General features: G+C 42.5%; 1 protein-coding gene across 1 annotated transcript; it reads right to left on the bottom strand.

Moving 5' to 3' along the window:
- Window positions 1–1,205: 1,205 nt before the first annotated feature.
- LOC109891638 (solute carrier family 41 member 1) lies at window positions 1,206–24,279 on the bottom strand. Its single transcript, XM_020484161.2, has 10 exons — window positions 22,672–24,279; window positions 17,199–17,306; window positions 16,555–16,626; window positions 16,055–16,199; window positions 15,434–15,580; window positions 11,273–11,417; window positions 10,809–10,888; window positions 8,621–8,755; window positions 6,053–6,201; window positions 1,206–1,739 (listed from the first exon to the last, which is right to left on the bottom strand). Exons 1-10 carry the CDS (start codon window positions 22,864–22,866, stop codon window positions 1,557–1,559), a joined length of 1,359 nt encoding a protein of 452 aa, XP_020339750.1. The 5' UTR covers window positions 22,867–24,279; the 3' UTR covers window positions 1,206–1,556.
- Window positions 24,280–25,711: the final 1,432 nt, after the last annotated feature.

Genomic DNA, 25,711 nt, shown 5'->3' on the forward strand with positions numbered 1-25,711 from the left:
TCATAAAGATCATCAAGGACAACAACCACCCGAGCCACTGCCTGTTCACCCCGCTATCATCCAGAAGGCGAGGTCAGTACAGGTGCATCAAAGCAGGGACCAAGAGACTGAAAAACAGCTTCTATCTCAAGGCCATCAGACTGTTAAACAGCCACCACTAACATTGAATGGCTGCTGCCAACACACTGACTCAACTCCAGCCACTTTAATAATGGAAATTGATGGAAAAATATATCACTAGCCACTGTAAACAATGCTACTTAATATAATGTTTACATACCCTACATTACTCATGTATATGTATATACTGTACTCTATATCATCTACTGCATCTTTATGTAATACATGTATCACTAGCCACTTTAAACTATGCCACTTTGTTTACATACCCTACATTACTCATCTCATATGTATATACTGTACTCGATACCATCTACTGCATCTTGCCTATGCCGTTATGTACCATCACTAATTCATATATCTTTATGTACATATTCTTTATTCCTTTACACTTGTGTGTATAAGGTAGTAGTTTTGGAATTGTTAGGTTAGATTACTCATTGGTTATTACTGCATTGTCGGAACTAGAAGCACAAGCATTTCTCTATACTCGCATTAACATCTACTAACCATGTGTATCTGACCAATAACATTTGATTTGATTTGATTTAGTAATGAACGGGACGAGACGGGAAGCGTGTCTTAGCCAGTCGAAATAATGAATCAGCTGGCATCATTTTTACGGTTATATACAAATAAATGTAAATTGAAACAAGGTCAAACGAAACCAGGTGCTGCTAGTTTTCAGGCTTTCCAGCTTCAGTTTGAAGTGATTGTGTTAGCTGTGTTGTTGGCTAGCTCCTCTGAACAACAGTGGCCTGACGAGTGAGCACATTTCTACGCCAGGCGAAATCGTACCTCATTGTTATGGATGTATCCAAATAAATGTATTTCGTAAACAGCTTAAACAAATGCAAATGCAACTACTTTGCTGTTGTTCTGGCTGCACTTTTTGACTTGACTGTAAGTTAGCACTAATTGGCTAGCTAGCAAGCAAGGAATAAGAACGTTGCCAGTCAGTATGGCAGTGGAACATTTAGAACGAACGACTGGGTCGCGTCTCTGGCAATCGAACCGATAGAACGGCTTGGATAGCAACCCTAGATTTGTGTCGGGATTATATCTTGTAGAAGGATGAAATGGTATGAGTAAATTCATGAAAATGACGTTTTTAATTCATATATGTCAATCATTATATGAATATGTTGGTAACCTGTTGTATAAAAGTGATAATGTTCTCGAAGCCGGTGTATAGAGGATATATTGGCATTTCGTCTCGGGCCTAACAACAACCCTGCCAATATAGCCTCTGAACATTGGCTTCTCGGGCATTATCACTTAAATATGACCTGAACAGAGTTGCTTATGGATGAACAGAACAACATATAATACGTCAGCATAACTGACATATAACTACAATAGCTAAATGTCTCTATTTGAATATATTCAATAAGACCATGTTGGACAGAAATAGGCTGATGAATTAGCCCCTTCTCTCAAACCCCCTTCATCCCAGAGGAAATGCCCAATAGAACGGCTCTGAATGTCAGGGCCAGGAAGCCAGTGCCCAACAGGTCCCCCAGAGCCGTGAGGTACGGGATAGAGTAGTTGTCCGGGTCCAGCCCCCGCCGCCACATCCAGCGCATCATCAGGTCAGCCGTGTACAGCAGAATCACCACCTGTGAATAACAATAAACACATTACAGTGGCAAGACAAAGTATGTGAACTCTTTGGAAATACCTGGATTTCTGCATAAATTGGTCATAAAATTTGATCTGATCTTCATCTAGGTCACAACAATAGACAAACACAGTCTGCTTACACCAATAGCACACAAACAATTATACGTTTTCATGTCTTTATTGAACACACCATGTAAACATTCACAGTGTAGGGTGGGAAAATGATGTGAACCCTTGGATTTAATAACTAGTTGACCCTCCTTTGGCAGCAATAACCTCAACCAAATGTTTTCTGTAGTTGCGGATCAGACCTGCACAACGGGCAGGAGGAATTATCGACCATTCCTCTTGACAAAACTGTTTCAGTTCAGCAATATTCTTGTGATGTCTGGTGTGAACTGCTCTCTTGAGGTCTAGCCACAGCATCTCTAATGGGTTGAGGTCAGGACTCTGACTGGGCCACTTATCTTCTGTTGAAGCCATTCTGTTGTTGATTTACTTCTGTGTTTTGTGTCGTTGTCCTGTTGCATCACCCAACTTTTTGGCGGACAGATAGCCTAACATTCTCCTGAAAAATGTCTTGATAAACTTAGGAATTCATTTTCCCGTCGATGATAGCAAGCTCTCCAGGCCCTGAGTCAGCAAAGCAGCCCCAAACCATGATGCTCCCTCCACCATACTTTACAGTTGGGATGAGCTTTTGATGTTGGTATGCTGTGCCTTTTTTTCTCCATACATATTGTTGTGTGTCCCTTCCAAACAACTCAACTGTAGTTTAATCTGTCCACAGAATATTTTGCCAGTAGCGCTGTGGAACATCCAGGTGCACTTTTGAAAACTTTAGACGTGCAGCAATGTTTTTTTTGGACAGCAGTGGCTTCTTCCGTGGTGTCCTCCCATGAACACCATTCTTGTTTAGTGTTTTACGTATCGTGTATCGTAGACTCGTCAACAGAGATGTTAGCATGCTCCAGAGATTTATGTAAGTCTTTAGCTGACACTCTAGGAATCTTCTTAACCTCATTGAGCATTCTGCGCTGTGCTCTTGCAGTCATCTTTGCAGGACGGCCACTCCTAGGGAGAGTAGCAACGGTGCTGAACTTTCTCCATTTATAGACAATTTGTCTTATCGTGGACTGATGAACATCAAGACTTTTAGAGATTCTTCTGTAACCCTTTCCAGCTTTATGCAAGTCACAATTCTTAATCTTAGGTCTTCTGAGATCTATTTTGTTCAAGGCATGGTTCACATCAGGCAATGCTTCTTGTGAATAGCAACCTCAAATTTTGTGCGTGTTTTTTATAGGGCAAGGCTGATCTAACCAACATCTCCAATTTTGTCTCATTGATTGGACTTCAGGTTAGCTGACTCCTGACTCCAAATATCTTTAACCTAGGGGTTCACATACTTTTTCCAACCTACACTGTGAATGTTTAAATGATGTATTCAATATAGACAAGAAAATACAATAATGTGTGTCTATTGTTGTGATTTAGATGTAGATAAGATCAAATTTGATGACAAATTTTTGCATAAATTCAGGAATTCCAAAGGGTTCACGTACAAAAACATATGTATTCTTAACACTACCCAGCATCAACTTATTTTTGCTTGTGCAAGTATTCATCCCCATTTTCAAAGGGCCTCTCACAAATGTCTTGTTAACAAACTATAGCTTTGGCAAGTCAGTTAGGACATCTACTTTGTTCATGACACAAGTAATTTTTCCAACAATTGTTTACAGACAGATCATTTCCCTTGTAATTCACTGTATCTTAATTCCAATGGGTCAGAAGTTTACATACACTAAGTTGACTGAGCCTTTAAACAGCTTGGAAAATTAAAGAAAATTATGTCATGGCTTTAGAAGCTTCTGATAGGCTAATTCAAATAATTTGAGTCAATTGAAGGTGTACCTGTGGATGTATTTCAAGGCCTACCTTCAAACTCAGTGCCTCTTTGCTTGACATTATGGGGAAATCAAAAGAAATCAGCCAAGACCTCAGAAAAAAATTGTAGACCTCCACAAGTTCAAGTTCATGGTTCATCCTTGGGAGCAATTTCCAAATGCCTGAAAGTACCACGTCCATCTGTACAAACAATAGTACGCAAGTATAAACACCATGTGACCACGCAGCTGTCATACCACTCAGGAAGGAGACACGTTCTGTCTCCTAGAGATGAACATACTTTGGTGCAAAAAGTGTAAATCAATCCCAGAACAACAGCAAAGGACCTTGTGAAGATGCTGGAGGAAACAGGTACAAAAGTATCTACATCCACAGTAAAACGAGTCCTATATTGACATAACCTGAAAGGCTGCTCAGCAAGGAAGAAGCCACTGCTGCAAAACCACCATAAAAAAGACAGACTACGGTTTGCAACTGCACATGGGGACAAAGATTGTACTTTTTGGAGAAATGTCCTCTGGTCTGATGAAACAAAAATAGAACTGTTTGGCCATAATGACCATCGTTATATTTGGAGGAAAAAGAGGGAGGCTTGCAAGCCGAAGAACACCATCCCAACCGTGAAGCACTGGGCTGGCAGCATCATGTTGTGGGGGTGCTTTGCTGCAGGATGGGGCTGGGGCACTTCACAAAATAGATGGCATCATGAGGTAGGAAAATTATGTGTATATATTGAAGCAACATCTCAAGACATCTGTCAGGAAGTTAAAGCTTGGTCGCAAATGGATCTTCCAAATAGACGTTGATCCCAAGCATACTTCCAAAGTTGTGGCAAAATGGCTTAAGGACAACAAAGGACCTCAATCCTATGGAAGGTTTGTGGGCAGAACTGAAAAAGCATATGCAAGCAAGGAGGCCTACAAACCTGACTCAGTTACACCAGCTCTGTCAGGAGGAATGGGCCAGAATTCACCCAACTTATTGTGGAAAGCTTGTGGAAGGCTACCCAAAACGTTTGACCCAAGTTTAAATTATTTAAGGCAATGCTACCAAATCCTAATTGAGTGTATGTAAACTTCTGACCCACTGGGAATGTGATGAAAGAAATAAAAGCTGAAGTAAATAATTCACTCTACTATTATTCTGACATTTCACATTCTTAAAATAAAGTGGTGATCCTGCCTGACCTAAGACTGGTAAAGTTTACTAGGATTAAATGTCATTAATTGTGAAAAATGGATTTGAAATGTATTTGGCTAAGGTGTATGTAAACTTCTGACTTCAACTGTATTACCAAACAAGCGCTCCTCTGTTCCATTTTATGCCACTGTTATGTTCATACTGGTTGGAACTGAACGATTAAGCTTTGGTTATGTTCATGGAGTAATGCTGAGAAGAAGAACTGATAACAGTAATTTGGCAACACTGGGCCTGACAACCCACTGTGTATGCTGGACTTTAGTCAAACCCAATCTTTATTGAGCAGTAATCATTCCATTGCCTCTTGGTTTAGATCTTGTTTTTTATACGGTCTAGGTTTAGATAGTTACTATTACACATATGCTCTTGTACGCACATTTATATCACATATGGTTTTTGTAAGCCACATCTGTCTGTTGCTGTATACGGTGTATAATTATATTTATACGTCCCCTACTGATAAGGTATACACTGAAAAGTTGCAACACTGGTCATTTCTACTGTACTGAAAAATACCATTTGATGTGATAAACAGCAGGACTAAAACACTGTTGTGTTCTAGACAGACGTGTCAGTCTGTTGGTCGACCTGTTTCAGCAACATGTGGTTTGAATTGCAGCGCTGGAGTTTGGCCAAGCAAGAGGGCTGAAAAACTGTAAATCTTTTTTATGAAACATTTCTACTAAGGCCATTGTTTGTCTTGATGTGATAAAGTCATCCAAATGATTTTCTTAGTGTACACCTATGATTCCCTGGCCTCAAACCCTCCTTAATGTGTGAGATCCAAACAAAAAAAAGATGTCAAGAAAATAAACATTCCTCCATGAAACTGACCTAACTTTTTCACAAAGTTCACAGGTTTATGGCAATAAAGGTGTCCTACTTTCTTGTTGCAGCGTGTCACTATGGAATAACTAGGTTCAATGAAATTACATAGAATAAAATACTATAACTAACACAGGGGTGTGAAACTCATTTTTCCCTCATTTCTAAACAATTCCTATTTGGTTTCTATCATTGAAGTTTATAAACGCAAAAACCGAAATAAATAATTGCACTCTAATTAATTATTATTATGTCCATATGTCAGCTATAGATTTTTCAATGTACAGTATGTCAGCTGTTACAGTAAGAGTTGTATACAGTCTATGGTTTAGCTAGTTTAATGTCTGTGGTACATATATATTTGACATCTGACCTGTAGCAGGGCTGCACACAGGTATAGGCAGACGAAGGCAGACGTGAGGGCGCCGTGCCCGCCCTTCAGTAAGTGGATGGTGTAGAGGAAGAGCAGGTGACCCGGAACCACCAGGAAGACCAGAACTCTGGCTGACTTGGAGTTGACCCCTGTGGATGTAAACAGGAAAATTAGAGGACTTAAAAACGGTTTGGATTAAATGACAGCACTCTTGGTAAATTAATAAAAAAATCATCTAAAACTTTAAAAAGTTAACTATCTTATTACTGTCTAGGTCGGAGGAAGTGTGCAAGACAACTGCTATGGGTAAGTAAAATTGTGTGTGGATGTGTGCAGTCGTCAAATTGGGATTTTGTACTGTTTGTGCTACGTTTGAAGTTTGTTTTGACTGGTTAGCTGAGGAGCTGAAGGTCAGGCAAGGGTCAGGGCAGTGTTGTGTCATGTTGTGTGTTCGTGTGGGTATTTAACAATCTCTATTTACAGTTGAAGTCGGAAGCCTTAGCCAAATACATTTAAACTCAGTTTTTCACAATTCCTGACATTTAACCCCAGTAAACATTACCGGTCTTAGGTCAGGTAGGATCACCACTTTATTTTAAGAATATGAAATGTCAGAATAATAGTAGAGAGAATGATTTATTTCAGCTTTTATTTTTTTCATCACATTCCCAGTGGGTCCGAAGTTTACATACACTCAATTGGTATTTGGTAGCATTGCCTTTAAATTGTTTAACTTCGGTCAAATGTTTTGGGTTGCCTTCCACAAGCTTCCCACCGTAGGTTGGGTGAATTTTGGCCCATTCCTCCTGACAGATCTTGTGTAACTGAGTCAGGTTTGTAGGCCTCCTTGCTCGCACACGCATTTTCAGTTCTGCCCACAAATTTTCTATAGGATTGAGGTCAGGGCTTTGCCTCCAAACATAAAGATGGTCATTATGGCCAAACAGTTTTTTTTTGTTTCATCAGACCAGAGGACATTTCTCCAAAAAGTACGATCTTTGTCCCCATGTGCAGTTGCAAACCATAGTCTGGCTTTTTTATGGTGGTTTTGGAGCAGTGGTCTGCTTCCTTCCTGAGCGGTATGACAGCTGCGTGGTCCCAGGGTGTTTATACTTAGATACTATTGTTTGTACAGATGAACGTGGTACCTTCAGACGTTTGGAAATTGCTCCCAAGGATGAACCATACTTGTGGAGGTCTACTATTTTTTTTCTGAGGTCTTGGCTGATTTCTTTTGATTTTCCCATGATGTCAAGCAAAGAGGCTGAGTTTGAAGGTAGGCCTTGAAATACATCCACAGGTACACCTCAAATAGACTCAAATGAGGTCAATTAGCCTATCAGAAGATTCTAAAGCCATGACATAATTTTGTTGAATTTTCCAAGCTGTTTAAACGCACAGTCAACTTAGTGTATGTAAACTTCTGACCCACTGGGTCGTATAAGTGAAGTGATCTGTCTGTAAACAATTGTTGGAAAAATTACTTGTGTCATGCACAAAGTGGATGTCCTAACTGACTTGCCAAAACTATAGTTTGTTAACAAGAAATTTGTGGAGTGGTTGAAAAAACAAGTTTTAATGACTCCAACCTAAGTGTATGTAAACTTCCGACTTCAACTGTAGATGTCCGACAAGAGAGGCCCTTTGAAAATGGGGATGAATACTTGCACAAGCAAAAATAAGTTGATGCTGGTAGTGTTAAGAATACATATGTTTTTGTACATGAACCCTTTGGAATTCCTGAATTTATGCAAAAATGTGTCATCAAATTTGATCTTATCTACATCTAAATCACAACAATAGACACACATTATTGTATTTTCTTGTCTATATTGAATACATCCTTTAAACATTCACAGTGTAGGTTGGAAAAAGTATGTGAACCCCTAGGCTAAAGATATTTGGAGTCAGGAGTCAGCTAACCTGGAGTCCAATCAATGAGACAAAATTGGAGATGTTGGTTAGATCGGCCTTGCCCTATAAAAAACACGCACAAAATTTGAGGTTGCTATTCACAAGAAGCATTGCCTGATGTGAACCATGCCTTGAACAAAATAGATCTCAGAAGACCTAAGATTAAGAATTGTTGACTTGCATAAAGCTGGAAAGGGTTACAGAAGTATCTCTAAAAGTCTTGATGTTCATCAGTCCACGATAAGACAAATTGTCTATAAATGGAGAAAGTTCAGCACTGTTGCTACTCTCCCTAGGAGTGGCCGTCCTGCAAAGATGACTGCAAGAGCACAGCGCAGAATGCTCAATGAGGTTAAGAAGATTCCTAGAGTGTCAGCTAAAGACTTACAGAAATCTCTGGAGCATACTAACATCTCTGTTGACGAGTCTACGATACACGATACGTAAAACACTAAACAAGAATGGTGTTCATGGGAGGACACCACGGAAGAAGCCACTGCTGTCCCCAAAAAACTTGCTGCACGTCTAAAGTTTTCAAAAGTGCACCTGGACAAGTTTTAAACAAGTTTTAATGACTCCAACCTAAGTGTATGTAAACTTCCGATTTCAACTGTATGTGTGTGTTTGAAGTTGAAGTGTGTTTTGACTGCTGACCTGAGGAGCAGAAGGTCAGGCAGGGGCCAGGCCAGTGTTGTGCCATCTTGGAGGGCAGGGTCCCAGGCATGCTCCAGTAGTGGAGGTAGGTGGAGATGCGGCTGGCCTGGATGGCCACCAAGTTACCTCCCACACCTGGGTGAAGGGATGGAACAGAACAATCATTGGAAATAGAGTTTTTTTTTCTGGGATCATTTGTTTCGAAATGGTCTGTTACATATTTAGGCTTGAGCTCTGGGTTTAATAAATGATAGGTATTTTCAAGGTTATGAAGCATCTTTAAGGTAATTGTAGGTCGTTTTGGTTTTCTGCAACTTTTTATAGTTCCTCAAGTAGGTCTTGTTCGGCTGTAACTGTAATGGCATATCTTTAAAGTGAGTTCGTGCAAAGAGATAGCATGATCTTGTATCCATGAGATTATACTGCTTCTCTTCAAATCAGAGAAGTATTAAAAGTGTGGTAGCAAGCACAATGCTACAGGTGTTGTTGAAGACTGTATCATCCAGTCATGAAAAACTCAATATGGTCCTTATAATCTTAACAACATCCTCACTCAGAAACATGTGATGGGATGATGAATGCATATTTTATTGCCTTGGGCACATCTCTCCGAGAGGAATACAAACAAGTCTAATAGCCTTGAGCGAGTCTCGCTGTAGTTCCCTGCAATAGCTCTTAAAATTACATTCTCAACAGCCATGCTTCCACAGCCAACAGCTAAGTCTTGCATATTATTGGATGGGGTTGATAGGAACGGAGAGAGGTGGAGAGGAGGAGAGGGAGAGAGTGATTGGAGAGGCAGGAGAAAGAGAGGAAGAGAGAGATTGTGAGGGAGGCAGAGGGAGAGTGAAGAGAGAGACATAAACAGTGATGGAGGGAGAGAGAGAGAGAGAGAAAGAAAGAAACACTGAATGGCAATGCAAATGTACTTCCTGTCTTGAAATGCAGATAAAAGCGGAAACCTTTGGTATCGCTAGCTGAGGCTGGAAAATATGCAGTATAGAGGAAATCCGAAGCAGAGATTGCATAGTTGTTATTCTAAACAGGCTGAGGTTTATGTAAACCCTATTGTTATTCCTCTCCAGCGATGGTGGCTAGCCATGGGTAACAAACATCGCCATACTAAGAGTCTTATTTACAGAAGATGTGGGAACTTCAATACTTTCCTCCTTCCCCTCTGATGTTCTGACTAGGCTGCTGAGTGGTTTAAATTAGCGTCCTTTTATTCTGTATAAGTAATGAACATCTCGGGAGGCCTCGTAGTCATGGCTTTCAAGACTCATGCATTTATAAGTGATATTCTTCACAATTAATGGGTATATATCACTAATTTAAATATCACAGACTAGGCCTTTAGTGACATGGCACTCTGCAACTTGTGTGAAAACCAACTTATGACTAATGAAATAAATGTTGATGCCATTTAGATGCTTTGCATTAAGCCGTTGTGCTTTTGTAAACAATCACACAAATTATAGTAATTTACTGTCATACTTCAAAGACTGTTTAAATAGGACAAGATCCCACGCCCATCTATTTTGTCATACGTCATATATCTCTCTACCAAGAAAACCAGATGTTGTCTTTGAGGGAAAAGAGTACCAGATTTTACATTTAAGCTTACATAATATCTTACAGTAGTGGACAGGCTAAGGATAACAAACATATGTAAAGTAATGCTGTGTTTATAACAATTTGAGACCAATTAAGCTATGGCTTCTCGACTCGAACCCATTTCCCAACATGAGCACAAATGAGATTTAATGGTGGCTTTACGAGAGACATATTTAGTAATGGTAAACAGCGTTGCAAAAAGGTTAAACCTGTTTCTAGTTTTTCCCATACCCCACTGGGCACAGACGTAAGTTCAACTTCTAGTTTTGATTTACATTTGGTGGAATTCATCGTGAAATCAACAACAAAACAATGTCTCCATATCATTGGATTTAGGTGAAAAGTTGTGTTAAAAAAAGACTAAATGCCCTTATGTTGACGACCTTTTGCAAATCCAATCAGTTTTCCATGTTGATTCAACCAGTATTTTCCCAGTGGGACAGATGTTTCTCGGGTGGTTTCTTGAGGATATTTGTTAGTTAGGAGGAAGTAGGAACTATTTAACATTCAACATTGAATTACACACAGGTCCCGCCCTTTCATTTGTTTGAGGAGTAAGGTTCGGTCCACTCACCGTTGATTACTGGGGTGAACACCGCCATGCCCTCAAAGTTCGGGTCGCTCACGGTCTTGTCCAGAATAAGGCCTCCGATACTGTGGTTTAAAAGGACACAATGGGAGACAAACGTCACTTAACATATCCAAAGCTGAAAGGTGTCATAATAAAGTATTTTTTAAATTATCTGCACTGATCTGAAAGGAGAGGATAGATGAAAGCGATATGGTGCATGGAAGCCTACTGAGAAGTATATTTTACTTGTCCAGTTATATCAAATCAGTTTAGATAAAGGTGAGGAAAGAGGAAGCGATTAAGTCCTTCAAGATGCACTTTAAGTGTGTATACTGCACGCTTGTCTCCTTGAAGGAAACTAGTTGGAAACTCCTGAGTCTTTTGTAGATCATTAATAGAACATTGATTGAATATTGATAGAATGTTGATTGAATAACAATAGATTGTTGAAAGCCCCAGGCCTTTACCTGCTGATGGACATGGCTACGATGACAGGCTGCCACCCAGACCTCAGGACCTCTCTAATTGGAGGAGAGCGCTGGGCAATGACCACCCACAGCGGGATGAGAACCAGGAAGAAGCCACACACCAGCACAGGCAGGTACCACATCTCTGGAAGACAGGACAGGTAGCGAGTGTGTGTGAGAAAGTGAGCACATTCCACATACACATTTTCTTATTTTATACCTGTGTATGTGGAACACACCCAATGCACTGTGTTAGACATTTATCAAGCAGACCTGCAATAGCCAGCAAAACGGAATGTTATGACTATAACTACTGTTCCCTGAAGCAGGGAAACTAGGTACAACACAACTATGGGGAGTCATACTTACGCCTGACAAGGGTAATGAAATCCGCGCCTGGCTGGAAGCCCAGCCTTCCACAGGTGATAAGCCGAGGCTCAGATTCATTCCTTTAATTCATTTCCCCATAGTTGTGTTGTACCTCGTTTCCCTCCTTCAGGAAACAGTAGTTATAGTCATACCTTTACATTCCTTTTCAGTGGGGAAAGGGGGAAAGGAACTATGGGGAAAGGAAATCCCGCCCCAAGCCGGCCCCAACGGACACCAAGTTAAATGGCCCATGGCATTTATACAGGGCTATTAAAGGCCCAGTGCACTACTTTTGTGCAAAAATTCTTATTATTCATTTATTTTGGATTTTCCAGGGTGTGCTGCTGCCCTCAGCACCCCTACTTCCGGCAGCTATGCCTCATAGGGACTAGTGAGCTACAGGCAGGAATCAGCAATGAATCCCAGAAATGAGCCACCTATGGGGAGGGGTGCCTCCTTGTGGACAGAGAGCAAACCTATTACTCTCACCCTGGGTACCTGCCGCCCCTAGGCAGGTAGCCTAGGGGCGGCAGGTAGCCTAGTGGTTAGAGCATTGGGCCAGTAACCGAAAGGTTGCTAGATTAAATCCCGAGCTGACAAGACAAACATCTGTCGTTCTGCTCCTGAACAAGGCAGTTAACCCACTGTTCCTATGAATTCTTATTCCTGTGAATAATAATTTGTTCTTAACTGACTTGCCTATTTAAAGAAAGGTAGAATAAAATAAATAAATACGTTGTGCTTCCTTGAGACTGTATAGCCTGCACAAAGCCCGGGCTCTGGCGATGGCTGATGCCAGCAGCATACCACCCTGCATACCACTGCTGGCTTGCTTCTGAAGCTAAGCAGGATTGGTCCTGGTCAGTCAGCAACAAGAAATTAATTATTATGTGGATTATAATTAATGGATTTTTTTTTGTAGGGGTTGATACTATTTTTGTCAAGGCAAATCATGTCGGACATTTTAAAGTGGAAATTGTAAGCTGTAGATGCCTTTTTAAACCTCAATACACTACAGGAAAATGCTCAAATCAAATTAAGATCCTACATCTGTCAATAGGACCAGGGTTGGTCCTGGTCAGTCCCTGGATGGGAGACCAGATGCTGCTGGAAGTGGTGTTGGAGGGCCAGTAGGAGGCACTCTTTCCTCTGGTCTAAAAAAATGTCCCAATGGCAGTGATTGGGAACACTGTCCTGTGTAGGGTGCCGTCTTTCAGATGGGATGTTAAACGGGTGTCCTGACTCTCTGAGGTCATTAAAGATCCCATGGCACTTATCATAAGAGTAGGGGTCTTAACCCCAGTTTCCTGGCTAAATTCCCAATCTGGCCCTCAAACCATCGCGGTCACCTAATAATCCCCAGTTTACAATTGGCTCATTCATCCCTCTCCCCTGTAACTATTCCCCAGGGTCGTTGCTGCAAATGAGAACGTGTTCTCAGTCAACTTACCTGGTAAAATAACGGATAAATAAATAAAGTACCCCGTTTGGGCTGTAACCAAATGTGGAGGTACTGTTGTCACGGTAATGTTTTTGTGGAGGGGCGCACTGGTCCCTCAGACCCGTGCTAAGGCCCCCTGCTCCATGGGTTAACCAAGCCAAGTGCTCGGGGGCTTCTTCCTTATCGGAGGTGCACGCAAGCCCCGCTTTCTCCACTCCCTCTCACTCCAGGAATTGGAAATAGGAACGAGTTGCCATAATCCTGGGGGAAAGCTAGGAAGTTTCATTCACCAGAAGTTATGCATGCTAGCTGACTTTAGCCAGGAGATGTTTTAGTCTAAACTAGGTTAGATAGCCTCTTTGACTGCAACAAGGTCTGTTTGGAATAACCAAGTGACTTAATGCTACATATATTAAACAAGAGAGCTATCCTAGCAACTCCACGTGGGGTGGCAGGAATAGCTTGGCGAGTTAGCTAACCTGGCTAGCATGCTATGCAGCACTTGTTTAGCTAGGCTGTTCTCGGAAGTCTGCATAGGACCGGATCACTGAGGTAGGACCGGACCCATCATTGACAAGTCTGGGAAGAGAGGCAAGCAGTGCTTGACCGAGGCAGACACAGGCAGCAAGGGGTACCCACCGAACCTTGCCACCCTCTCTTTTCGAGTAGCCTCCCGTAACTGGCGACAGCAACCGCGTACACCACGCCCAGGCAGACAAGGTATTTGCTCCAACCAGACCCAATCCATCTCTGCGTCCAGCAACTCAGACTCAGCCGAGGTACGGGCACCAGGGAGAGGAAGTCACTATCGGAAACACCAAGCCCCCTCAAGAATGCTACACGATTGTCAAGAGAACCTGCGCCTGGACTAAGGGAACAGTTCCAGCCGCGGGCAAGCCACTGTTACTGACTTCATCCCCTAGTCCCGCACACAAACTGATTCAAGTGAGGGCAGCCAGAGCATGCGTTGAGACATACAAGGCAACACATGTGAGTATCTTTATATTCATTTGGGCATGGTCGTGAACCCAAACCTGGCTTGTTAGCCTGTCTTTTCGGTCACGTCAGCGATCTTACTCTTTGCTACAGCCAGGCCAAGCAATACGAAGAAAAAGTCATTGGTTTGTGGTTAGGAAACTAGGAGAGCAAATAAAAAAACTCCAGCCCACAAAGCCCAGGGGGTGAGCACACACTACCACAAAATGTTCCCAAAGGGTTTGTTTTTAGTCGTGTGAATCGTTGCTGCTCACGTCGAAGTGAAGAGCAGAAGAATTAAAGGAATAAATCCGAGCCTTGGGCTTGTCACCTGTGGAAGGCAGGGCTTCCAGCGAAATGCAGATTTCATTGGCCTTGTCAGGCGTAAGATTTTTTATTCACTGCAAAGGTCAACAATATTTTTTATTGCCTGGAAAGGAAATTAAATGTAAAATGAACTAACGATGATGTAAAATATCTACTTTATGATCATAGTCTATTCCAGCTGGAAACAATGAGAGATCAGTTTTAAATCAACTCTTTTCTACCAAGCACCTGGGCTTCTGTCGGATTCTTTACCCTTCTCCTCAAAGTGTGCAGTCATTAATTCCCCTTCATGGACTGGTGTAAAACATATTGTGGAAACTCCATCTAGTCTAGCCCATGCCCGTGGGGAGCTGTTGACGGAGGTGCAGTCGACAGAGGGGGTTGCTGAGGAGTATTTTTCTCCGCTCTGCTGACAAGTACTTTTCTCTTTTCATACAGGAGTAATAAAGGTAATAAAAGTTCTAATTTAGTAGGGACTGGTAGGGACATTTAGTAGGGACATTTAAAAACAAAAAATTATTAATCGGGGGTGCTGATCACTCCTACTTCCCGTGGCTATGGTCTAGTCCATGCATACATTAATCCAATACTTTTAAATCCATGAGGGGGGGAACAAGTGCCCATTTTGGGAAGAAGTGTAGGGAATCGGAACCTAGGCATATGAAAATAGCTCTACCCAGAGCCATATATTTAATATAATAATGGCTCTGGCTCTACCTAGGCTTAGCTTAATATTGCATCCAGTCCTGGCAATCTTCAAGATGGGTCTAGTCAGTGGTAGGTGTGAAGGTTCAGATAAAATGTGGGCTTATTTTTTTTAAAGGAAATCAGAGATTCAAACGTCCTTTTGTACTTTAACAGTTTTTTTCCCCGACAGGACAGTATGAAGTGAGGGGGACAGACAATGAAGGAGGAATGACAGGTAGGAAGGACACAGACAGCGGCCGAGCCGAGGCTGGAACATAAGCACAAGTGGTCCGGCTGTTGAGAGAGTTACAGCTCGACAGGATTCCGGCACATTCCAGTTATTCTATGGCGATTGATCTGACCTTTGAACCTGAAGAGGAAGCTGCTGACCCCGGCCAGCAGAGAGAGGGTGATGAGGTCACCCAGGCTGGCGGCGATGGGTGTGGCCACATTGTCAGGGTTGATGCCCACCTTCCTGGAGCCGATGATCACTCCCACCATCACTAGTCCTACCGATACAGAGAGTGGACACATATACTATGGCCTACTGTCAATCTAAAATAGAATCATCCATATCAAAGTGCCTATTTAGTTTTATTTATTTATTCAACCATTTCAGCAGGACAACTCTTAAGGTTTGTAGGGTTCCTGACTGTCATCTATTGCCAAAAGATAGAAGATCACTCTCAATTTCCGGTATACCTAGTAAATATACAGCTGCTAAACATCGGAACAATCTAAGTGATGACATGGTGTAGCAATCTTCACTAATGTGCCCTGATACAATTCTCACAAAGTGGCTTAACCATGGGTGGTATATAGGATTACGCTGGCGCAATGGGTAAGGCGCTTGCCTTTCACGCTAGCAACCTGGGTTCACTTTTCCATTCCCTACAATTCTACCTAGAATTACTGGTGTCAGTCAGAGCTTGTATATCAGCTAGTGGCAAGTATACTGTTGTGCTTTTGTTACGTTGACCTACCCAAGGACAGGGCAGCTACAAAGGCTGTCGTGACACTACTGCCACATAGGACAGCAGCCTGTAGAAAGTCTACACGACCCCTGGTCAACGCACCCAACCCCACTGCGGCTACCGCAGCCAGGAAGCCCACCACTGTTGCCTGGACCTATGGAGGAAGAGAGAGGGGGAATAAGAAACTGGCAGTGAGAGAAGGGGGAGAGAGAGAGAGGGAACAGGTGAGTCAGCAAGGGAAGGGTATGGGAGGCAGGAAAGGAAGGAGGGAGATCGAGGGGGAAAGGTTAGAGAGAGCGAGCGAGAGAGAGAGAGAGAGAATGAAGCATGGTACCGAGACATGTCATTGCCTTGATACAATGACACCCTCTTGTGCCCTCTGTTGGATTCACAGATAAACTCACTCCATAATAACTTGTGTGGTTGACTGTACATGCTAGCCAAAGTGACAGCACTGGTTTGATAAAATGCCATTGGCTGTGTTTGCTGGACGGAGACGTCGGTGTCACCTGAATAAGAGCCAAGTTGCTACACACCATCCTCCACTGCTGCTTCGGGTCATCCATCTGCCCAGTGTTCGCCTGATAGGGAGGAGCGAGGGGGAGTTGGAGAGGAAAAGTGGTGAGATATAAGATTTCAATTAAATTAAATACAATTTTATTGGTCACATACACATATTTAGCAGATGTCATTGTGAGTGTAGCGAAATGCTTGTGTTCCTAGCTCCAACATTGCAGTAGTATCTAGCAGTGTAGTATTATCTAAAAACGATTCACAACGATACACACATCTGAAACAAAAATAATGGAATTAAGAAATATATAAATATTAGATAGAGCTATGTCGGCATACAATAGATTACAGTAGAATAGCATACAGTATATATGAGAGGAGTAAAGCAGCACGTAAACTTGATTTAAATATTATTAAAGGGACTAGTGTTCTATTATTAAAGTGGCCAGTGATTCCAAGTCTTTGTATATATGGCAACAGCCTCTAAATGGTTGTGTGTGTGTGTGTGTGTATTAAATCACATGTTTTAGTTTGAGCGTTAAACATGTCGTGCCAGCATTGAGTGTGTGTGCGTCAGTGTCTGTGTGTGTGCATGCGTGCGTGCCTATGAGTGTGTGTGTGGCAGTGTGTGTCCACTCACTGCTGTAGACAGTCTGGATGCCAGTGTCATCTCTAGGTTGCCTTTCAGTCCCACCAGGGCTGGCACCAAGATAAACACCTCTGTGATCTCCTTAAACACCTCCCAGTGCTGAATAATACACAATTAAACACTAGCTAGTACTGAAACATACCACTCTGAATAATATCCATAAGAACTTGCCAGTGCTGAAACATTCACAATGATCTCCTTAAACACCTCTCAATGATGAAACATCCCAATCCCTCCCAACATATTTTCTGCTAGACTGATTGCCAGATATACAGTACTTGTGCTTTAGCCTACTGTTTGGTCGATGTCATGTTGTCAAAACAGAAAGGAGTTGGCTCAAGCACAAACAGATCTGGCAAGCAGAATAATTCACTGTAACAGGACATGATTAATATTGGTATTATATAATTTCTTTATTCAGATTAAAATCATTCTCTGTTGCTGTTGTCATGACTCTCCTGGTCAACGATCCAAGGCCTCAGAGGTGGGGGGCTGGGCCAGTGTTATGACACCTTCACACCCTGTCGTAAATGGTTTTTCGTGTTCCTGGCACATTAACTAAGCCATGCCCCTAATGAGGTCAGAATAGTGTGTTAGTGTGATGGAACCCCCTTTCCGACCAGAGTGCTTAAATGGACTCGTCAAGAATTAACATACCATGACAGAAGATGTGAGACCATGGTCCACACATTGAAATGTTTGGAAACTCTGAAAACCAACACGAGATGAGAAGATAACCTCCACGACGAGACTAAAAACATTCAGTCTGCAGCTGTGCATGTAAAAGTGGTCCTAGAAATGACTAAAGACACAAGGTGGAAAGGAAGAAATCCCATCTCAGACAATCACTGTTGCATCTGAGCAGCGGTTCTATTTAAACACCACTACCAGAGAAGCTCTACAACTAAGAAGGACATTGTAACCTCTGGTGGACAAGCCGAGCCTTACACCGACGCCGAGCCGATCGCCGAAGTGTGAACAACACCAGTCCCCATAGAAGGGTTGATTGGTTCACCAGAGATAGACAATGAACAAAGACATCTATGCGTAAATATATACATTACATTTCTTATCCGAATGGGCAGTGGTTCATGAGCAAAGTATTAATATAACTTTGAGGAGAATTACAGAATGTATCCACAATAAATGTCTATTTCTCTATTCCCCCACCCCCTCTCCATATATCTTGTCAGTCCACTAGGGACTTTTGTCTCATGATAGAGTGTATGTGTATTCTGTGTTATTATTTAGTTAGTTAGTAAATAAATAATATAATTAATTTGTGTAGTACTGAATAATCAGAAAATACTGTTATTCTTGCAGATTCAATTAGTCTGCAACGTTCAGAATGAGAATGATATGAGGTTATGATTAATAAGTGACTGTTATCGATATATACAGTGGGGCAAAAAAGTATTTAGTCAGCCACCAATTGTGCAAGTTCTCCCACTTAAAAAGATGAGAGAGGCCTGTAATTTTCAGGGGGGGGGGGGAATAGCTTTCAAGGCTATCTTCAGTCAAAGTGACTCCCAACCCACCAACCTATTCCATTATTCAGGGAGTTAGTCATGCCATGCAACTGCTGGGATCTTTCCAAAAGGTTAACCAGGGAAAGAGCTATTGCGCTGCTCTACTCTTATCTGCCTCTATGTCCTTTTTGCTATACTACTAGCTACACGCACTATGCCTTTCTGCATGTCTTACAGAGTATACAAAAAAAATAGTTGTCATCTCCAAAATGTTCCATGAGGTATAGCCACAAGTACCCTGAGTCCCAGATCTTATTGTGCTGTCTTGCCAACTCCTATTGAAAATAACATGTGAATTGGCAAGACAGCATTTTTTATACGATCCATCTTGAAACACCTATATTTAAATAGGCGTCCTTTATTTTTAGTACAAGGAGTCGAGCTACGACGTCCGCAGAGCCATCAAACAAGCAAAAGGACAATACAGTGCATTCTGAAAGTATTCAGACCCCTTGACTTTTTCCAAATGTTGTTACGTTACAGCCATATTCTAAAACATATTAAATATTTTTCCCTCATCGATCTACACACAATACTCCATAATAACAAAGCAAAAACGTTTTTATTTTTTTTATTTTTGCAAATTTATTACAAATTAAAAACTGAAATATGACATTTACATACATTTTCAGACCCTTTACTCAGTACTTTGTTGAAGCACCTTTGGCAGCGATTACAGCCTTGAGTCTTCTTGGGTATGACGCTACAAGCTTGGCACACCTGTACTGTAATTGTGGAGTTTCTCCCATTCTTCTCTGCAGATCCTCTCGAGCTCTGTCAGGTTGAATGGGGCGCGTCACTGCACAGCTATTTTCAGGTCTCTCCAGAAATGTTTGATTGGGTTCAAGTCTGGGCTTTGGCTGAGCCACTCAAGGACATTTAGAGACTTGTCCCGAAGCCACTCCTGCATTGTCTTGGCTGTGTACTTAGGGTTGTTGTCCTGTTGGAAGGTGAACCTTCACCCTAGTCTGAGGTCCTGAGTGCTCTGGAGCAGGTTTTCATCAAGGATCTCTTTGTACTTTGCTCCGTTCATCATTCCCTCGATCCTGACTAGTCTCCCAATCCCTGCTGTTGAAAAGCATCCCCACAGCATGATGCTGCCACCACCATGCTTCACCGTAGAGATGGTGCCAGCTTTCCTCCAGAAGCATTCTGGAGGTCAAAGAGTTCAATCTTGGTTTCATCAGACCAGATGAAACCAATCTTTCCAACTATTGTTTACAGACAGATTATTTCAATTATAATTCACTGTATCACAATTCCAGTGGGTCAGAAGTTTACATACCAAAAATGGTCTGTGACTTTAAACAGCTTGGAAAATTCAAGAAAATGATGTCATGCCTTTTAGATGCTTCTGATAGGCTAACTGACATCAAATCAAAGTTTATTTGTCACGTGCGCTGAATACAACAGGTGTAGACCTAACAGTGAAATGCTTACTTACAGGCTCTAACTAATAGTGAAAAAAGGTATTAGGTGAACAATAGTTAGGTAAAGAAATAAACCAACAGTAAAAAGACAGGCTATATACAGTAGCGAGGCTACATACAGACACCGGTTAGTCAGGCTGATTGAGGTAGTATGTACATGTAGATGTTGTTAAAGTGACTATGCATATATGAGGAGTAGCAGCAGCGTAAAAGAGGGGTTGGCGGGTGGTGGGTGGGACACAATGCAGATAGCCCGGTTAGCCACTGTGCGGGAGCACTGGTTGGTTGGGCCAATTGAGGTAGTATGTACATGAATGTATAGTTAAAGTGACTATGCATATATGATAAACAGAGAGTAGCAGCAGCGTAAAAAGAGGGGTTGGGGTGGGGGGGGGCACACAATGCAAATAGTCCGGGTAGCCATTTGATTACCTGTTCAGGAGTCTTATGGCTTGGGGGTAAAAACTGTTGAGAAGCCTTTTTGTCCTAGACTTGGCACTCAGGTACCGCTTGCCATGCGGTAGTAGAGAGAACAGTCTATGACTGGGGTGGCTGGGGTCTTTGACAATTTTTAGGGCACCGCCGGGTGTAGAGGTCCTGGATGGCAGGCAGCTTAGCCCCAGTGATGTACTGGGCCGTACGCACTACCCTCTGTAGTGCCTTGCAGTCAGAGGCCGAGCAGTTGCCGTACTAGGCAATGAATCAACCAGTCAGGTTGATGCTCTCGATGTTGCAGCTGTAGAACCTTTTGAGGATCTCAGGAACCATGCCAAATCTTTTTAGTTTCCTGAGGGTGAATAGGCTCTGGTCTCTGACTTCCTCCGTCTCGTCGTTGGCTGTCTCGTCGTTGATCAGGCCTACCACTGTTGTGTCGTCTGCATACTTAATGATGGTGTTGGAGTCGTGCCTGGCCATGCAGTCGTGGCTGAACAGAGAGTACAGGAGTGGACTGAGCACACACCCCTGAGGAGCGCCTGTGTTGAGGATCAGCATGGTGGATGTGTTGTTACCTACCCTTACCACCTGGGGGGAGGCCATTTGTTTTGTACACTGCTGATACTCACTGTTTTTTAAAAATCTATGCAGAGACACTTCACCCCTACCTACATGAACAAATTACCTCAACTAACCTGTACCCCCGCACACTGACTCGGTACCAGTACCCCCCGTTATTGTTATGTTATTGTGTTACTTTAATTGTAATTTTTTTACTTTAGTTTATATGGTATTTTTTTTTAATTGAACTACACTGTTGGTTAAGGGCTTGTAAGTAAGTATTTCACAGTAAGGTCTACACTTGTTGTATTCGGCGCATGTGACAAATAAAGTTTGATTTGATTTGAACCTCCACGTGGGGAACCGATATGAGTGACAAGAAAAAGGGGACAAAATAGGTCACTTTTTCAGGTCTAATGCACCCCCTTTTCATCAGAATTGTTCTAACTAAAACAATAAACCTGCATAATATATTTTCTTTCTAGAGGAAGTCTTTACATATTTTACATCTCAGTAAGGAGTTTCGTGCTTTCGTGCTTTTTTTTTGTAAGGTTTGATAATGTGCACTAGTTAGCTTGCTAGCTAGCTAACTGAGCAATGCAGTCGCACACACTTCGTATTAAACAAATGGGGTGTTAAGTGAAGAACAATGCACACAACACTTAATGCTTTACCAAGCTAGCTATCTGGCCACTGTAGCTAGCAACATTGTAATTAAATCACAATGGATTAGTTTCAATGTAGCAGCTGCTTGTAGCTGGCTGTCGAGAGTCAATGCAGTATCTTTACTTTACCTAGCTAGCACAACAGCTAGTTAGCGTATCATGCTAACATTAGCCAGATAGCTAAACATTTATCTGAGGCCTGTATGTGATTATGGAGAGTGAATTCAATTGTTTATTTGTGATCTTGCCATCTGGCTATTATCAACAAGGGCAAACTGTGTGCAGCTAGCTAGGTAGCTAGCTAACATTGACTAGACCATATAGCAACACACATAAACGTGCATTGCCAAACAACACTACTGCTACCTTCTGGTTTGGGGTATCTTAACAAGGCTGGGTGGCTGACGACTTCAAGGTCTTTGCTGTGTAAACATAAGAGATTGACTGCCGACACTGTTCAGAAGTGCTAAGTACTGTGGCAGACAAACCGGTGTGTCTGAGATTTAAAGGGATCAGTGTGTCATATGGGATGTAGCCAGTGTGCCCTTTTCTAACCCCACCAGTTCCCACCACTGGTGGGCTATTGCTGATACAAAGCAATGTAACAATGTAGGTGCCCAAACATCTGTGGAGCTGCACCTCTCTCACCAGTTTTTTTGCTTAAATGCAAGGGGATTTACAACACATTACGTCATGCCCTGATACACACAAATATACTGTTTCAAAGCCTAACAATAGGTCAAGAAAAGACATGCATACATGGATATTGTTCACAGATATTACATACACACACATGCACACAAATGTACTTTACAAGACACACAAACACAAAGTTAGCCCATACTTGCACCACGTCCATGACTATGCCCGCTGCCACCATGCCCAGGCCGGCCACCAGGAAGGGCAGTAGGATCTGGGCTGCGATGAGCCAGGCACTCTCAGGCAGGTAGCCATAGGGCGAGCGGGTCAGCTTACAGGTGAAGCCTCTCAGCTTCTTCCCTTGGTAGCACAATTCCAGCTCCAGATGGGTGACCACCATGGTCTCAGCAGGTCCCAGTTACCCCATCTCTTCCTGTGAAGACGAGTAGGGGTTTAGGGAGCGACACCTGCCCCTTGTCACACTAACCTCCAGCAATCTCCACCACTAATATCTTCTCTATGGTAAACTTTATAGTTTAGTTTCGCGAGTGGAAGTTTCTTCAGAGGAGGGAGGCCTGGCTTTGACGACAACAAGAGGAGGGCAGGAAGTTCTTCCAGTCGACAGCAGCACAACGCCTTTTGAGTCACAGTTTGTTGCCTTAATGTTCTGAACGTGAAGTAAATGTAATGACAGTCTGTTGTCGTAATGTTCAAAAAGTAACAGTTCAGCTGCTGCCTAATGCTTTTCCCCAAGGTAAAGAAAAGAAGAAGAGGGCATTTGTCCTTCACCTGTCACTCTCTCTTGTGCTTCTGTCTTTAGCCAACGTTACTAATATAACAAACAAAACATGTTTTGTTGCTTATGGTGGATGAAGCTGAAGAATGGCACGGACTGCCTTTGGCCTCTCGCACTCCTCACGCCTCGCTCTTCAACAGGCGAGCTGCGGAGGGGCTCCGCTGGAAGCAGCCAGTGCGTTCGCCACTGCGGGGCCTGAAAAATGTCCACGTCCTCTGGGACAAGGACAACCAGAACGCTACTAACTTTTTCTCTGCCCTCCCCAGCTGCTGCTGCTCGTGATGCCTCTCCTCTTTCCTCTCCTTTTCTTCCCACTGCCCTGTGTGAGCAGCCTGGCTTCCCTGGAGCCCCTTCCTCATGTTGGGTCGGAGAGATGTGACGGTGGTTGTTTGTCGGTGTGTCGCAGAAGAGAAATGAGGTAATAAGGTGATGGTCCGTGGTTCTAAGGCTCCGAAGAAGGACTGCAGTGAGACATTGAGTGAGAACGATAAGGTTGTTGCGAGGCAAAGCGTTAGAGTACCTGTTTCATTGCCACCAGGGGTTTCCTGTACTCTGGTATGCAGACAGAGTTTGTTGTGATGGTGCTTCTGTGAGGGAGGGGGGGAGGGGGTGCTGCTGGCTTCTGTATGAGCAGGGCTAACAGACTGAAACGGGGTCTCTTTCTTTCTCTCTCTGTAGTTTTATTGCTCTGCTTCACTCTCTCTTTCTAAATCTCTCTCTCCTTTGTTCTCTTTTTATTTTCTATCTATCTCTGCCTCCCAACGATTCTTTTTTTCAATTCTGTTTTCTTTATTCTCTCTCTTCTCTCGCCCTCCTACCCTCCCTGTCCCCACTCTGTGACACATACTCTGTGACACATCCTCTGTGCCAGCAGGTGTTTCACCTCTCACAAACACGTGGCACTAGCCCGGTCTCCTCTAAAGGACATCTCCTCTCCTTTTTGATTGGTGGGTTGACTGTCTCCCCTCCATTGGCGTGGCATCTAATGGGGTTTTGGCTCTTTCTGCGTCAGTCTTTATTAGCAAGTCTGCCTCTCTACCCCTCCCCCAACCCCCTCTCCTTCTCACTTAAATTCAGATTTAAAAAAACATCGAAAAAAATATTGACCGGAAAGATATTTAGTAAATATTAGCAAAACACTGGAAGTGAAGTAAAAATCTATAACTTTTTAATCATCCATGACCATGACAGAGATTTGAGTCTTGCATGCTGTTAAAGAGGGAGTTATAAAGAGCTGGGCTCAGTTTCCTCTCTCCCTTTTAAGTGATTACGAATGCACACACACAAAAATCACCCACCCACACACACACACACACACACAGTGACTCAGCTGAAAGGTGTCCCTGAGACGTGATGTGTACAGTCTGCTCTCTCCTTCCTGCTCCCCCCACTGACACTGTGTTGCAATACGGATTGTAAACTCAGGGTTTAGAGGACTCTGGGACACAGTTATAATTGAGAGATTATGTGTTGCTTGTGCCCACAAGATAATTCTCATAGAAATATAACTACTTAATTAGTAATTATATTTATATGATAATGCCTGCTCTGATTAGCCTGGAATAAAAAATATAAATAAAATAAAAGTTATCTAATTGTTGAGGGACACAAACAGAGATAGTCTCCCGGAAATGTCATGCAACTTCTTGTACTTCAGTCTCACAACATACGCTTCTGAAAGATTAGTTGTGGTACAGTAAATCCAGTTCTTGAGATTTCACAAGGACACATTTATGAGAACGGTAGCAGGAGCTTATTGGTAAGTGCCAGGAGCTTATTGGTAAGTGCCAGTAAGTCCCGGTAGGGGTTTCCTCTATGACAAGAAAACAACTACCAAAAAACGTCCAGAAAACAACTGCCCAAAAAAAGTCAAGAGGAAAACACAAAATCTTAACCTGAAATGTCAAAATACCAATCACTTTAGCTTCTATGGCCCCATACACACGTAGGTTGTACAACTAACCTGTCTCACTTCACTGTAAAAGAAACCCACTATGTCTGGAGATGTTAACATATAACAAAAAGTCAACGCTGTCACGGTTGTGTTGAGGGAACATATGTATGGGACTCCGTTCACTGGGTGAATGGCTCCAATCCGGTGTGACTCTATTTCTTTTTTTAAATGAAAGACTCCACCAAGGTTAACATTATACCGCAAGAGACCCAGTATGACCCACTGGGTGGTATCTGTAACATATTACGATTAACGAAGGAGTATGTGCCGGCGTATGTGTAATGTTATTAAGCATGGAATGTACGACCTAAGTGTATGAAAGTGTGAATTCCGATTTGAAATGTTTTGTGTGGACCCCAGTAAGAGTAGTGGCTGCATTAGCAGCAGCTAATGGGGATCCTAATAAAATTCTAAAATACTCTTACTCATTTGTCACAATGGTTGTGGCACAACTGCTATTATTGTGATACAACATAAATGTACAGTAAACACAAC

The sequence above is a fragment of the Oncorhynchus kisutch genome, linkage group LG1, assembly GCF_002021735.2.
Source record: "Oncorhynchus kisutch isolate 150728-3 linkage group LG1, Okis_V2, whole genome shotgun sequence".
NCBI lineage: Eukaryota > Metazoa > Chordata > Actinopteri > Salmoniformes > Salmonidae > Oncorhynchus > Oncorhynchus kisutch.

Coding starts and splice junctions, on each gene's coding strand:
- LOC109891638 (XM_020484161.2), bottom strand. CDS start 22,866: ATGGTGGTCACCCATCTGGAGCTGGAATTGTGCTACCAAGGGAAGAAG. Junction 11,418..15,433: donor CTTCCTCTTCAGGTTCAAAG/GTCAGATCAATC, acceptor CCTGTCTTCCAG/AGATGTGGTACCTGCCTGTG. Junction 10,889..11,272: donor GTAGCCATGTCCATCAGCAG/GTAAAGGCCTGG, acceptor TTTAAACCACAG/TATCGGAGGCCTTATTCTGG.